We start from the raw sequence: 16,005 nt of genomic DNA, 5'->3' as shown, positions 1-16,005 counted from the left end.
TAACAAAAGAGTTTGTGTTACTCGTGAGTAAGGGGTTTCCCGTCGCTTGTGAAGGCTGGGTCAGAACACAGTCGTACAAAGAGCCCACAGAGTAGGACCTGCTCACAGGGCAAGGTCCAGGGTTCCAACTCCCATCCACCAGCAGAGTCCAGGCACAAGACAAGGGCAGTTCTCAGGACAAGACACGGGTCCAAGGCAAGAAGCAGTTCCCAAAGCACAGTGACACAAAGGACAAACGCAGGCCACGAGAGCGGGGCAAGCTCCAAACCAAAATGCAAAGTGCAGTCTTCCAAGCGAGGCAAGGCAAAGAGCAACAGTCCCGAAGATGCTTTTCCAAAAGGCAGCTGGAATTTCTGTTTTTTCTCTGAAGACGTTTTGCTTCTCATCCAAGAAGCTTCTTCAGCTCTGACTGGATTGTGGGGAATGGAAGGATTAATACTCCTTGTAGACAGCTGGTCCTTTGCATCCTTTTAGAGGGTCATTGAGGCCACCTGAGGTTTCTCTGTGCCCTCAGGGTCACCTGAGTGGTGCAAATGGTTCCTGTAGTCTGCAATTATTCCCTCTGGAAATCCATTCCTTCTCCCACACCATTCAAAGGGGGCTCATCCCAAATTGCATAGCTAAAATTCTGTAGAGATTCTCAGTCATCCAAGACGTGGTTGTCCCAAAAGTGTTTTTTTAAGAGGCAACTGGACTTTCTTGCTTTTTCTTTGAAGACATTTGGCTTCTCATTCAAGAAGTTTCTTCAGCTCTGACTGGATGGTGGGGAATGGAAGGATTTATATTCCTTGTAGACACAGCTGGTCATTTGCATCCTTTTAGAGGGTCGTTGAGGCCACTTGGGAGGTTTATCTGTGCCCTCAGGGTCACCTGAGTAGTGCAACAGCCTGTGCCCATCTTTAACAGTGAAGGGATGCAGGACAGAAAACATCCTGCAGCCAAGAAGGCTCCAGCCTCAATGACCCTCTAAAAGGATGCAAAGGACCAACTGTCTGCAAGGAGTATAAATCCTTCCATTCCAAGAGAGGAACAGCTGACCCAGGGAACATGGCAACCATCATAAATATCAGTCAGTTGCCAAAAGTTTAAATTTTGATCGTGGGGATGCTGCAATGGTCCTAAGTGTGGAAAATGGTTGTAAGTCCCTTTTTTGGCCGCCGTTGTAACTTTGCACAGTTAGTAAAAGAACTGTTGTAAGTCGAGGAGTATCTGTAATCATTTTTAACAAATTCCCAGAGCCTGGAACGCAATGATCCAGGGCAAGCTAATGACTGGAGGAATTCTCTATGACTTTTTATTTATAATTCAAACTCTGCCTGCCATAATGGATTCTTAGACGCTTAGTCTCAATGTGTGAGAGTTCATGAATTGAAATAGACATGGTAACAGGTCAGGCAATGGGGACTGTTTGGTGACCCAGACGGCTCGGAGCCTAGGCGTGGCTTAGGTTCACTGATGTGTGTGTGTGTGTGTGTGTGTGTGTGTGTGTGTGTGTGTGTATGTATATGTATGTGTATGTGTCTGTGTATATGTATAAAAAATAAAGGTTCCCCTCGCACATATGTGCTAGTCATTCCCGACTCTAGGGGGCGATGCTCATCTCCGTTTCAAAGCCGAAGAGCCAGCGCTGTCCAAAGACGTCTCCGTGGTCATGTGGCCGGCATGACTCAACGCCAAAGGCGCACGGAACACTGTTCCCTTCCCACCAAAGGTGGTCCCTATTTTTCTACTTGCATTTTTTACATGCTTTCGAACTGCTAGGTTGTCAGAAACTGGGACAAGTAATGGGAGCTCGCACTAGGGATTTGAACTACTGAATTGCCGACCTTTCGATCGACAAGCTCAGGGTCTTAGCCACTGAGCCACCATGTTCCATATATGTATATGTATATACATACATATATACACATATATATGGGTGCCTATGTATTATATTGCTTCTGTGATTATTGATTCTGTACTTCTGGATTCTGAGTTCTGGTTCTGGCTTCTGCTGTATGGTATCAAAGTTTCTTAGATAAATGAATCCTGCTGAATTGTTTACTTGTGTGCTGGTTGGATTGCTGCAAACTCTAACACTTAACCTCTTCAGGAGTTTGAGAATCTGACAAATCTCATCGTTCTACCTTTATCGCTTCTGCAATTATTTTCACGCGATGGCCCCGAGGCAATATCGCTCACCAGCGAGCGATTCATATCAAGTGATCAAAATCAATGCAAGCAGACAATCAATTTTGTTTTCCTGAGATCAAAGCAGCCAGCTTCTTATCTTGAGTGATCACCTGAAGCCTGGAAGCTTCTTAATCAAGTCTTCTTACGTAGCTTGGTTTACATTAAAAATGAGAACCGGTGCAGAAAACACCCACAAAGCAGTGGGTGGAAGCTTATCCCCCCAATGATGCCCTCAAAGTGATCTCCCAGTGTCTGGAGGCCGTGCAGGTCTGGATGGGAGGAACAGGCTTCAATTCAACCCTTCCAAGACCGAGTGGCTGTGGATGCCGGCGTCCCGATATAGCCAGCTGGTGCCATCGCTGGCTATTGGGGGCGAGTCACTGACCCCCACAGAGGGGGCTCGCAACTTGGGTGTCCTCCTGGACACACGGCTGTCTTTAGAAAAGCATATGACGGCTGTGGCCAGGGGGGCTTTTTATCAGGTCTGCCTGATTCGCCAGTTGCACCCCTTTCTGGATTGGGACTCCTTGTGCACAGTCACTCATGCCCTCGTCACGTCACGCCTGGACTACTGCAACACTCTCTACATGGGGCTCCCCTTGAGGAGCACCCGGAGGCTCCAGCTGGTGCAGAATGCGGCCACGCTGGTGATTATGGGAGCTATGTGGCGCTCCCATGTAACACCTCTCCTGCGCGAGCTGCATTGGCTCCCGGTGGTCTTCCGGGTGCGCTTTAAGGTGTTGGTTCTCATCTTTAAAGCGCTCCATGGCTTAAGGCCAGGATATTTGCGAGACCGCCTGCTGCTACCAATAACCTCCCACCGGCCAATACGCTCTCACAGAGAGGGCCTCCTCAGGGTGCCGTCGGTCAAGCAATGTTGGCTGGCGGCCCCCAAGGGGAGAGCCTTCACTGTGGGGGCACCTGCCCTCTGGAACGACTGTGACTGTGCGTAGGGAGTCCCGATCCAGAAAGGGACACAACTGGTGTATCAGGCGGACCTGATAAAAAGCCCCCCTGGCCACGGCCATCATATGCTCTTCTAAAGACAGCCGTGCATCCAGGAGGATGCCCAAGTTGTGAGCCCTCTCTGTGGGGGCCAGTGATTCGCCCCCAATAACCAGCGATGGCACCAGCTGGCTATATTGGGACGCCGGAAGCCACAGCCACTTGGTCTTGGAAGGGTTGAGTCGGAGCCTGTTTCTCCCCATCCAGGCCCGCACGGCCTCCAGGCACCAGGAATCACTTCAAGGGCATCGTTGGGGTGGCCTGGGGTGGAGATGTACAGCTGGGTGTCATCAGCATACTGATGGAACTCCACCCCAAAGCCACGGATGATCTCACCCAGCGGCTTTACATAAATGTTGAACAGAAGGGGCGAGAGGACCGACCCTTGCGGTACCCCACAAAAAAGGCGCCTCGGGGTCGACCGCTGCCCCCGTCAACACAGATTGTGACCGGTCAGAGAGGTAGGAGGAGAACCACCGCAAAACGGTGCCCCCCACCCCCAACCCCTCTAATCAGCGCAACATGATACCATGGTCGATGGTATCAAAAGCCACTGAGAGACCTAATAGGACCAGGATAGAGGAGCAACCCGTATCCCGAGCCCGCCAGAGATCATCCACCAACGCGACCAATGCCGTTTCCGTGCTATGCCCAGGCCTGAAGCCGGACTGGAGCGGATCTAGATAGACAGCTTCATCCAGGTACTGTGGCAGCTGCCATGCCACCACACTCTCAACAACCTTCGCAATAAAACAAAGGTTGGAGACTGGACAATAGTTAGCCAAAACAGCCGGATTCAGAGAGGGCTTCTTGAGGAGGGGTCTCACCACCGCTTCTTTCAAGGCGGCTGGCAGGACACCCTCACTCAAAGAAGTGTTAATAATCCTCTGGAGCCAGCCTCGTGTAACCTCCTGGGAAGCCAGCACCAACCAGGAGGAACACGGGTCCAATAAACATGTGGTCGCGTTCAGCCATCCCAGAATCCTGTCCACGTCCTCGGGAGCCACAGGATCAAACTCCTCCCAGATAACACTCTCAAGACCTGCCTCAATCATCCCGTCCGGACTTACCCAGTCAGAGGCCAGACTTTCCCGAATCTGAGCGATTTTATCATACAGATACCACACAAAATCCTCAGCTCGACTCTGCAAGGGGTCATCCCACGCTCCCAGATGAAGGAGGGAGCAGGTTACCCTAAACAGGTTGGCTGGGCGATTTTTTTTTTTATTTGATTTATATGCCGCCCTTCTCCGGAGACTCAGGGCAGCTTACAATGCGTTAAGCAATAGCCTTCATACTTTTGTATATATATACAAAGTCAGCTTATTGCCCCCACAAACTGGGTCCTCATTTAACCTACCTTAGAAAGGATGGAAGGCTGAGTCAACCTTGAGCCTGGTAAGATTCGAACCTGCAGAAATTGCAGGCAGCTGTAGTTAATAACAGGGTGCATTAAACCACTGTACTACCAAGGCTCCTTTATCTGATGATGCAATAAGAGCGGAAAAATAGATAGATTTTGCTACTTTTATCGCCATTAGGTAGGTCTTAATATGAAATCTCACCAGTGTTCGGTCAGATTCGGAACGGCTGGTCCTCCAACCGCTCTCCAGGCATCTTTTCTGGCGCTTCATCTCCCTCAGCTCCTCGGAGAACCAAGGAGCTAGGTGAGTTCGGTGCCAGGTCGTAAAGGCACGATGGAACTCCACCTCTTCCATAACTGAGAAATGCAGGCTGGTGTTCTGCTGAATGACCAAGGACAGTGGGGTCATTATGAAAGCATGTCTCTCATGTCTCTGCCACTGATAGCCTCCCACCGACCAGTCCGCTCCCACAGAGATGGACTCCTCAGGGTGCTGTCGGCCAAATTATGTCGGCTGGTGACACCCAGGGGGAGAGCCATCTGTTGTGGCTCTGTTACCTGAGCCTGTGTCATCGGCAGGAGAGGACTCCGAGAGTGAAGGAGAGGAGTTGGCAAGGCCTCCCTCTCCAGGACCCTCCTCTCTGGCAATGCCTTCGGTGTCCGCCGAAGGGCAAGAGATAGGGCCGGGGCCAAGCACGTCCACGCAGCCACAGGTGGACAGTGATGAGGGAAATGAGTCTTGGCTGGATCCTCGGCAGCATCGCAGAGATAAGCGCGCGCAACAGAAGGCGTGCCAGAGATTAGGCTGAGTCACTGGACCACACCCCACAGGGTATAAAAGGGGGTGAGGTGGCCATTCAGACTCTGTGACGGACAAAACTAACTACTATCGAGTCACATTGCATCTTTGGAAACAACATTATCGGCCTTGGATTTATTTTACGAACTGGACAATTCTTGACTGTGTGTATTTTGTTCTTGGCAAGCAGCTACTGGGTTGCTGCCAAGCTTCTTATCGGAAGAATTGGTTGTCTGTCAGTTTATTTAACCCCCGGCTGTCTGTGTGCGTGTGTGAGACGGGGACAGAACACCTTCTCTGTGGGAGCCCCTGCCCTTTGGACAAACTGCCCCTGGAAATACGCACAATCTCTGACCTCCGAGTTTTTCGCTGTGCCCTCAAGACGCTGCTCTTCCGACAGGCAGGGCTATCTTTGTAATGGAGTTTTAAATTTGGAGTTTTTAAATTTTTGGGTTTTTAACGAATTTTGGCCGCAAATGTAAGAATTTTAACAATTTTTAAATTTAATTATGATGTTTGTATTGTGTTTTTACTTGGCTGTGCACCGCCCCGAGTCCTTCGGGAGAGGGGCGGTATAGAAATAAAATTATCTTATCTTATCTTATCATCTTTCTCCAGAGGAGAGCAACTGGAGAAGTAATTCAAGAATCTCTGCATTTTTCACACAGGACAAGAACATGTCATAACGTTGGTGGAAACCCTAATAGGGCTTTGGTGGCCGCTGAATTGCTGGATGTTTCCCATCATGACATCTCTTTCCCACCGTGTGGCAAACCAATTCCATTTCAACCACGGTGGAGAACCAGTCCGGTCTCAAGTCTACGGACCCAGCCAAGGAGAGGGCATGTCTGCTACCAGGGTGAATTTGATTTAAATCGAGTTGATTTAAATCACAATTTAAATCATGATTTAAATCACTAGTAAAAAGACTTGATTTAAATCAACTCGATTTAAATCATAATTTTTAAAGAGCAACTGTCATCTCTGCTACTCCTTTGACCCACTGTGGACTCACCGATCGTCCCAGTGTTGCAGAATATACAGCCTCATGCTACATAACTAAGCTCCATTTCATGCTGAATAAACTAAATTATTTATGTATCTTAAATAGAAAACTATCTTACGATATTTTACCCCAAAAGTTTTTTATTAAAATAAATTCAATAAAAATCAAAAAAATCCAATTTAAATCAAAAAAATCTGATTTTTTTTTGATTTTTTTAAAAAAATCATTGATTTTTATCCACCCTGTCTGCTACCCACCTGGGCTGACTAACTTGGTAAATTTGACAAAAGTCTATAAATGGAGACAAAGTCCAACAAGCCACCTTCAAACTGGAAGAGTGGGGACAGGATCTCTCCCTCTCTCTCTCTCCCTCTCTCTCTCTCTCTCTCTCTCTCTCTCCATCCTCTTTGCAACAAACCTGTGTTAGTCGGCAAAGCCATAGAAAACACAACACGGAATCTGAAGCAGCGACGGGAAGCAACCATCCATGTAACACATGTTAATTCAAAGCAGCCGTTTCCTATTCCAGATTAATGTCAATAGGCCAAATAGAGCAGAAAAATCACCCCCACACAAACCTGAAACTCTCAAAACTCAAAAAAAAAAAAAAAAAAAAAAAGCTAAACATTTATTGTGAGGAGGAATTTCAGCTGTGGCAGTAACAATTAAGCAAGATGGGTGGTATGTAAATTAATTAAATCCTCCCTTCCTTCCTCCCTCCCGATATCAGGACTAAACCTTCAGTCAATGTAAAAAGGGAGAGAACTGGGAACGCCTGGATTTCTTCATTGCATTGGTTCTGCTTTATTTAGCTTTATCCATGAAGCCACACACACACACACAAAACTGAAGGCCCTCTCAAAACTCAAAAAAAGCTAAACATTTTTTGTGAGAAGGTATTTCACATTTATTTATCTGATAGTATTTTAATCTGTGTCAGTAACAATTAAACTATTTGCTCCAAACAGCAAGATGGGTGGCATATAAATAAATAAAATGAAATTTCCTTCCTTCCTTCTCCCTCTCTCCGATTTTCCTCCCTCCCTCCCTTCCTGATTCCAGGATTAAATCTTCAGTCAACATGAAAAGGGAAAGAATTGGGAATGCCTTGGTTAGTTCATTGCATCGATTCTGCTTTAGGTAGTTTATCCATGAAGTCCCAGCTCCTTCCTGACCAAATTCCTATTAGGTTTTTTTTTAAATAGAGTAGATTTATTCTTAGTGTTCAAATGTAGCCTGGCATGAATCACATCTAACTGTCACAGCTTTGTGATCATTTATGCAGCTGCAAAATATTGCAGGTATCTTGGAGGGAAACTCATCCCTGGCCTGGCCTCGATACTCCTTGGGGAGGCCCTGACGATGTGGGGTTTGGCCAGAAGCCCTGGGGACCCCAGGATGAAATGGAGCCCATCAAGTGGTTGGTTCGGTTGCTATTACCAGGGGGTGGGGGATTCTGTAGTGGGGTCTTAGTGCTGTAAACTGCCTGGAGCAGGGTGGATTTGACTGAAATCATAATTTTGAAAGAGCAACTATCGTCTCTGTCCCGCAGCGGCTCCTCCTCTGACCCGCTGTTGACTCACTGACTGTCCCATTCTGTGGAATTGGGATCGTAGAAACACCCAGGAGCATAGAAGAAGTTCAGAGGCAGATGCATAAATAAATATCTTAAAACGTATTTATTCATATGATAAATCATATTAACTACGTACAACAGAGATCAAGTCTCATGAGGAACAAACATGAAAAGAGAGAGATGGAGAGAGAGTGAGGTAGAAAAGGTTGGAGGGGGTTTTATACTCAGGGCAAGCCCCTCCTTTCCACATAGGGGTGGACACACTCTCTGCCTCCACTGGTGTCTATATGACACATGTGCCAATGGCTTGCAAATACTTGACACATTCACTTCAATGGGAAGTGTGGTGATGTGGCAGGGACACAACAAGGTGAGGGACATGGCGGGCAGCAGGTGAGTGGATGCCCGCTAACAGGCGCTGCCAGGATGGATCTGAAATGACAGGAGCTCTTTAATATTATATTTATAAGCTGCTTAGAAGGTTTCCCTTTCATTTCTACTGCTTGCCCTTCCTCTTCACTCTTAGAGCCTGGTGGTACAGGTGCATTTCTCTTCAAACAATCATACAGTTTGGGGTGTACATAGCTTTGCAAAACAAAGGAATATTCCTGAACTTTGGTTGATGATTTATCTCATGGTTTACTGTGAAATTGTGTGAATCAGGGGTGAAATCTACTTACCTTCCCAACCGGTTCAGAAGTGCACACGCCGCGTGGCTGTGCTCACTTCGTGTCATGTGCGCGCATGGACCCTCTGCGCTTCTGTGCATGTGCAGAGGGTAAAAAACAGGTTACTTTCTGGTTAAAACCAGGAAGTAACGACGACCAGATGGGTGGGCAAAGCCTCACGCCACCATCGCTACCGGTTCTCCGAACCACTGGCCGCCATCACTACCAGTTCAGCCGAACTGGTCCGAACTGGGAGCATTTCACCCCTGGTGTGAATGCATCATCCATGCAGTGCATGTTCTCTCAGCTTGCCTAGCTTGGATTCCTTGAATGAGTTTACCAAAAATATAAATGTTGCAGACTATACAGCCTCCTGCTACATAACTAAGCTCCATTCCATGCTGAATAAACTAAATTATTGTTTCTTAAATAGAAAACTAACTTTAGATAGATTTTCTACTCCAAAAGCATTTGCTTAAAATAAATTTGATTTAAATTAAAAAAAAAATCCAATTTAATTTTTTTAAAAAAAATGATTTTTTTTTTATATATATATATATTTAATCATCATTTTTTATCCACCCTTGCCTGGAGTCACTGTGACAGAGTTTCAATGAATAAAATGAATAAAAAAATTAAACAATTCCTTTGAAGAGGGAGATGGATCAGAAGCAGGCTGCAAAAATCCTTTCCTCCCCAAGAAAGCTCCGTCTTCACAGGAAGTCTTCTCCACTTGATCCTGCAACCCAGCTGATTTCAGATCCCCAAATCCGAAAAGCAAATTGGCTGCCACCTGCCACCTCATTTGCAAGACACTCTGTGCTGAGAATAAGGGCTGATCTTTCCCTTCCAGCTGGCTGGAAGGGAGTTCGGAGGGTGGGGGGGAAGCCAAAGCAATTTGAGTTGTCTTGTAAACTGGAGAGAAGAGAAGGGCAATTAAAAAAACCATGTTATCCTAAGCAAACCAGCATCCTGCTATGAAGTTTCTTCTCCATCCCAGGAGATAGGAAGCAGGGTTAGTACTACTTTATAATACCTCGCTAAGAACACACTTGGCATATTGCATCTATCTTTAGTCACCACAATATCAATAAAATCAAATATCAATAAAATCAAAGGGGCCTGGTGGCTCAGCAGATTGATAGCATTGTGATTAACACCAGCTGTCTGCAATTACTGCAGGTTCGAATCTCGCTCAAGGTTGACTCAGCCTTCCATCCTTTCTAAGGTAGGTAAATTGAGGACCCAGTTTGTGGGAGCAATAAGCTGACTTTGTATAAATATACAAAAAGGATGAAGGCTATTGCTTAACCGCATTGTAAGCCACCCTGAGTCTCCTGAGAAGGGCGGCATATAAATCAAATTAAAAAAAAAAAAGAAATAAAAATAAAAATGTAGAGACTCTGGCAAGAGTTCAAAGAAGAGCAGCTAAAACGATTAAAGGCCTGGAGACTAAAATGTATGAAGAACGGCTGCAGAAACTGGGTATGTCTAGTTTAATGAAAAGAAGGACTAGGGGGGACATGATAGCAGTGTTCTAATATTTGAGGGGCTGCCACAAAGAAGAGGGAGTCAAGCTATTCCCCAAAGCACCCGAGGGCAGGACAAGAAGCAATGGATGGAAACTCATCAAGGAGAGAAGCAACCTGGAACTAAGGAGAAATTTCCTGACAGTGAGAAGAATTAACCGGTGGAACAGCTTGCCACCAGAAGTTGTGGCTGCTCCATCACTGGAGGTTTTCAGGAAGAGATTGGACATCCATTTGTCCAGAATGGTATAGGGTCTCTTGCCTGAGTAAGGGGTTGGACTAGAAGACCTCCAAGGTCACTTCCAATTCTGTTATTCTGAAGTCAAACCCCCCTCCCCACCTAAAGTCTTGCTAAGAGCAAGCATGAAATCTTTATTTCCATATCTGCTTATTTGGGAAAATAGGCATAGCGAATCAAGCCGAATCTTGATAGCCTCCATTTCTCCCTTGAGACATTTCTTGTCCTTGGGGAAGTCAGGATTTCGGCTGTTTCTTGTTTACAAAAGAGAAATCTGTTAATGAGCTCTGTAAGGTTTGGTTTTTATTGATTGCTATAGGGGAAAGGCAACAAAAGACACATTGTGTATAGGAATAAGTAAATCAGGTATTAGATATTAATATATTTTAGATGGGCAGCCATGATACCCCTTTCATCTCACTTAACAGTGGCAGCTCTCAATAATATCCCTTTAGACAGGTTAAGGTTAAAATTCCCAGGCATCTTGATATGATGGGTTTTTATTTGACACATGAGGACAACATTAGAAAGAAGCTTCTCCTTTGACCTTCTCTGATTCAATCTGACCTTGAACATTCAGATTGGAGATAGGAGCATGCAAGCGAAGGCATTAAAAAGCAGAGGTTGCTACCTAGGGATTGGGGATATTCTTTTCAGAAGTCATCATAAAAAAACAAATGAAAATATGAAAGGGACAGGAAGAGAAGACGGGAGGGGAATGGAAGGAAGAAAAGGAAAGGGAAAAGAAGAGAAAGGAAAGGAAAGGAAAGGAAGAGGGAAGGGAATGAAAGAGGGAAAAGGAAAGGAAAGTAAAAAAGAAAAAGAAAGAGAGAGAGAGACAGCAACAGAGAAAAGGCAAGAAAGAAAGCTATATATTATAAATCAAAACAAATCCCCCCTCCCTCCAGAAAGAAAACAGAAGCTGGAACAGAATAAATGATAAAACAGTTTGGACACTGCTCAAGAAGGGAGTCTACTGCCCAAAATCCAGAGTGCAGGTTCTCTTAAATAAGCTTTCAGACTTGCAATAAATCATTGCAAAATATGGAAGCAACATCTGCCAGATATAACAAGCAAGGTTTCCAGTCAGCAATGATTAGTAGGTGTGTGTGTGTGTGTGTGTGTGTGTGTGTGTTTTGAATCTAATCTTCTGCAGCCTGGTATACCCCTTGTCATTTTGTATACCAATTTCTTCCTCTAATTTCCTTTTTATTCATTGTTTGCTGTTAACAACCAGCCTGTGCTGCTTCTCTCTATAAAGAGTCCAGAGGAACTTTCAAAAGATAGTAATGCATCAATTCAAGGTCAAAATTATAAAACACAGTATCATCATTAAAAAAAAATATCTTGAAGCAGATTTTAAAAAGCGAAAGTTCTTCAGCACGAAAAGCTGAGCAATTTTCAGGAATGCTGCTAAAAACAGAAGTCAAACTTCACTCCTGAGCTAATCTTTCCCCAAATCTCAAAAATTATCCACCTGAATATTGAAACTCTAACATTACAGTAAGAACAAAGACAAAATCATGGAGACAAAATCATAGGAAGAATGGCTGCAGGATTTGGGTTTTGCTAGTCTGGGGAAAAGAAGGACTAGGGGGGACATGATAGCAGTCTTCCAGCATTTGAGGGGCTGCCCCAAAGAAGAGGGAGTCAAGCTACTCTCCAAAGGACCAAGAAGGCAGGACAAGAAGCAATGGATGGAAAATAATCGAGAGAAGCAACCTGGAATTAAGGAGAAATTTCCTGACAGTGAGAACAATTAACCAATGGAACTGCTTGCCACCAGAAGTTGTGTGTACTCCATCATTGGAGGCTTTTAAAAAGAGACTGAACAGCCACTTGTCTGAAATGATATAGGTAGGATCTCCTGCTTCAGCAGGGGGCTGGACTAGAAGACCTTCAAGGTCCCTTCCAGCTCTATTCTGATTCTGATAATGTAATCTCTGCTATTGGGATGATGTTGCTACCATTTTTATCATCAAACCATCACTTCATGCTTACATCCTTATATTTTACAAGGATAAGGGAGAACAGTTCTCGAGAAACTTTGATGCTTCCGTGATTTTAGGTTACCACGGCCTGCGGTTAAACTGACGTTGAAAACTTTGAAGAGAGGGAAACTGAGCAAACGTTCATCTTTATAGTGTTATTCATCAATGAGTATTCCTCATTTGAAATATTTCTGGCTCAGACGCACCCACTGCATCCTACCAATTTCCAGGATGGTATACGGCAATAAAATAAAATAAAATAAAATAAAACATTGAAGACAATGCAAACCCTCAACCACCACAACAGGAGAGAAATAATGCCGGACTGAGAAGTTACTTGAAAAAAAAGTCAATGGTAAGTGAAAATATGTGTGTGTGTGTGTGTGTGTGTATGTATGTATATATGTATGTGTATATATAGAGGGGGGGAGGGAGATGCATCTTTGTATACATACATACATACAAACACACATTGTCATACATGCAAGATAAAAAAAAACAAGATACATCACTCCTTCTCTCCCCAAACATCTGGCACAATTAAGTACACCGGCAAGGGATAAAATTATCTCCTCCAGGCATCCATCAGGCAGCCCATTTCCAACACAGAAGACACCAATCCTGGAATGCCACTCATTCCTGTAACAACAGCCAGAGATAGTCCTCGATTTACCACCACAACTGAGCCCAAAATTTCCATTGCTAAGCAAGGCAGTTTTTAAATGAGGTTTTGCCCCCCTCTCCATTTTACAACCTTGGTTGGCGCAGTGCTTAAGGGCATCACTGCCGTTGTTAAATGAATCATGTGGTTGTTATGTGAATCTGGCTTGCCCCCATTGACTTTGCACCTCGGGAGTTGGCTGGGAAGAGTTACAAATGGGGATTGCAAGAGAGCCAGACGTAAACTGTCATGAAGGCATGCCAGCTGACAAGCGCCTGGATTTTAATCGCCTGACCAAATGCTACACTAATTCTAAGGGTGAAAACTGGTTATAAGTTACTTTTTTCAGTGGTGTTGCAACCTCAGTCATTAAACAAATAGTTGTAAATTGAGAACGTCCTGTACGTCCTGCTATCTCCAAATTTAACAGAATTATATAGAACTGTCAGATGGGCAGCATATAAATTTAATAAATAAATGCACACATCAATCAATGTTTGAGTGAGGAGAAGCAGCATCTGGCTGGGAAATCCTTGCAAATTGGGAAAATATGATCCATAATGCACATACATGGACAGAAAAATACAAAAAATCTCCTCCCATGTTCAGAAAACCTCAGTGAATTTCCCACTGGTGGAGAGACGAGGGACTCTGTGAAGAAATATGCCTTTTTACAGGTAGTCCTCGACTTATGACCACAATGGAGCCCAACATTTCTGGTACTAAGCGAGACAGTTGTTAAATGAATTTTTGCCCCATTTTACAACCTTTCTTGCCACAGTTGTTAAATGAATCACTGCAGCTGTTCAGTGAGTCACATGGTTGTTAAATGAATCTGGTTTCCCCATTGACTTTGCTTGTCAGAAAGTCATAAAAGGTGATCACGTGACACCCCGCCTCCCCAGGACGACGCAATCATCATAAATATGAGTCAGTTGCAAAATGTCTGAATTTGGTCATGTGACCCTGGGGATGCTGCAACAGTCATGTGAAAACCAGTCTGAGTTCACTTTTTTCAGCCCTGTTGTGACTTCGAATGGTCCTTAAATGAACTATTGTAAGTCAAGGACTACCTGTATATAGTGGTACTACTGTTTTCTTGCAGACATTGCGTTACCCAACTAGGTAACATCAATGCTTGTGATGGTCTACATTGACAACTGTTTTGCTATCATGGCAAGACAAGAAACAGATGGAAACTAATCAAGGAGAGAAGCAACCTGGAATTAAGGAGAAACTCCCTAACAGTGAGGACAATTAACCAGTGGAACAGCTTGCCACCAGAAGTTGTGGGTGCTCCATCACTGGGGTGGTTTCAGTGCTTGAGAAGGGGGTTGGACTAGAAGACCTCCAAGATCCCTTCCAACTCTGTTATTCTGTTAATCAATGGAACGGCTTTCCTCCAGAAGTTGTGTGTGCCTCCATCACCGGAGGTTTTCAAGAAGAGACTGGACAGCCACTTGTCTGAAATGGTATAGTTCTCCCTCCCTGAGCAGGGGGTTGGACTAGAAGACCTCCAAGGTCCAGCTCTGTCATTCTGTGAACCAGTGGAACTGCTTGCCACCAGAAGTTGTGGTTGATCCATGACTGGAGTTTTTTTTTGTTTTTTTTTTAAAGAAGAGCCCGGACAGCCAACTGTCTGAAATGGCACAGCATCTCCTGCCCGAGCAGCGGGCTGGACTAGAAGACCTCCGAGCTCCCTCCCAGCTGTGACGGACGGCAACACCGGCCTGCCAAGCAACGGCTCCTTTGCTCCTCCATCCGGGCCTCCAACCCAAGAGGCTTTCGCTTCTCCATCTTGAAGGCGGCTCTCCACCCCCCACCCCCCCCCGCCAACCCTCTCCTTTCGGAAGCCAAGGCCAGGAGGGAGGGCCGACCCCCACCCTCAATCCCCCTTGCAGTTTCAAGAACCCGGCCAGGAGGGCGGGTGGAGAAGAAGGGCAACGGGGAGGGGGGGGTCCCAATGGATGCCAAGGGCGAGGCTGGGGGGGGGAAGGAAAGGAGGGAGGGGGAGAGAAGGAGACCGATGCCCCCCCCTGCTTCCACCCCCCCCGTCCTCCTCTCCTCTCGAGCTGCGAGTCCCATCCGCGGAGAGAGACGGAGGGAGAGTTCAGCACCAGGGCGGTGGACAGCTCCCCGGGAGAAGGGCGGGGGAGGGGGAGAGCGAGGGAGGCCTTGGGAGACCCGCTTGGGGAGGAAAGGGTGACGTCATCGCGCTCAAACCCCCCCCCTCCCGCCGGGTCCTGCCCAAGCGAGTGGGGGAGGAGGGAGGGGACGCTGCGGGGGGGTCCGGAGGCGGTTTCTCCTCCCCTCCCCCCCCTCCACACACTCACCAACGGCTGCATCTCTGCGCGAACGGCGGGCACCTGGAAGCGGTCGATCTCCTCCATCATGGTGCCGGCGGGCGGTCAAAGAAGAAGGAGGAGGAGAAGGGAGGGAAGGCCTCGGCAGCCTCACTGAGGCCCGGAATGGCCCTCCGCCGGTGCCGATGCCACCCGCCTCATCCCGCCGCCAGAGGAGCCAAAGCCGGCCGCGTCGTGACTCAGCCCCCCGCCCTGCCTCGGACGCGCGCACCACTGCGCACGCGCCGACGCAGCCCGGAGGGAGGGAGAGAGGAGGGTGGAAAAGGGACACAGCGCGCCTGCGCGAAGGGCCGGCCGGCCGTCAGTCAGCGGCGCTCCGGCCCGCCTCATTTGCATAGTCATGAGGGGGCGGGGAGGACTCGTCACGGGCGGATTCCTCTCAGGTTCGCTTGCGGCCTGCTTTTTTTTAATACCCTTCGAAAAGGGGTTTGCCCTCCGCACCCTACCCGGCGCGAAATCTCCCGTTGGAGATTTCAAAGAAATCAAAGAAAAGAAAAAAAAAAAAAGGGCGAGGGGGAGTAAGGGAAGGAAAGATGGCGGCGCTGTGGCTCGTCTCGACGGTCCTTCCCGCTTTCGGCCGCCGGCTCTATGGTCGCTTCCGGTTGGTTGCCAGGGGTGCCGGAGTCAACTTCCG

At 46.7% G+C, this 16,005-nt stretch overlaps 1 protein-coding gene across 2 annotated transcripts in view; it reads right to left on the bottom strand.

Moving 5' to 3' along the window:
• Positions 1–15,542, bottom strand: part of FAM219A (family with sequence similarity 219 member A) — a 64,049-nt gene extending 48,507 nt beyond the window's left edge. For both annotated transcript variants that reach the window (XM_070938972.1, XM_070938973.1), the window contains exon 1: positions 15,342–15,542. In XM_070938972.1, coding sequence (XP_070795073.1) covers positions 15,342–15,401 — 60 coding nt within the window. In that variant the 5' untranslated portion in view covers positions 15,402–15,542. The remainder of the gene's footprint in view (positions 1–15,341) is intronic.
• Between the last annotated feature and the right edge of the window lie 463 nt (positions 15,543–16,005).

Source organism: Pituophis catenifer, unplaced genomic scaffold, assembly GCF_029215685.1.
Source record: "Pituophis catenifer annectens isolate HBS135680 unplaced genomic scaffold, rPitCat1.0.hap2 SCAF_2, whole genome shotgun sequence".
NCBI classification, from domain to species: domain Eukaryota; kingdom Metazoa; phylum Chordata; class Lepidosauria; order Squamata; family Colubridae; genus Pituophis; species Pituophis catenifer.
The sequence above is the reverse complement of the archived record's forward strand: the minus strand, read 5'-3'. Positions and strand labels throughout refer to the sequence as shown.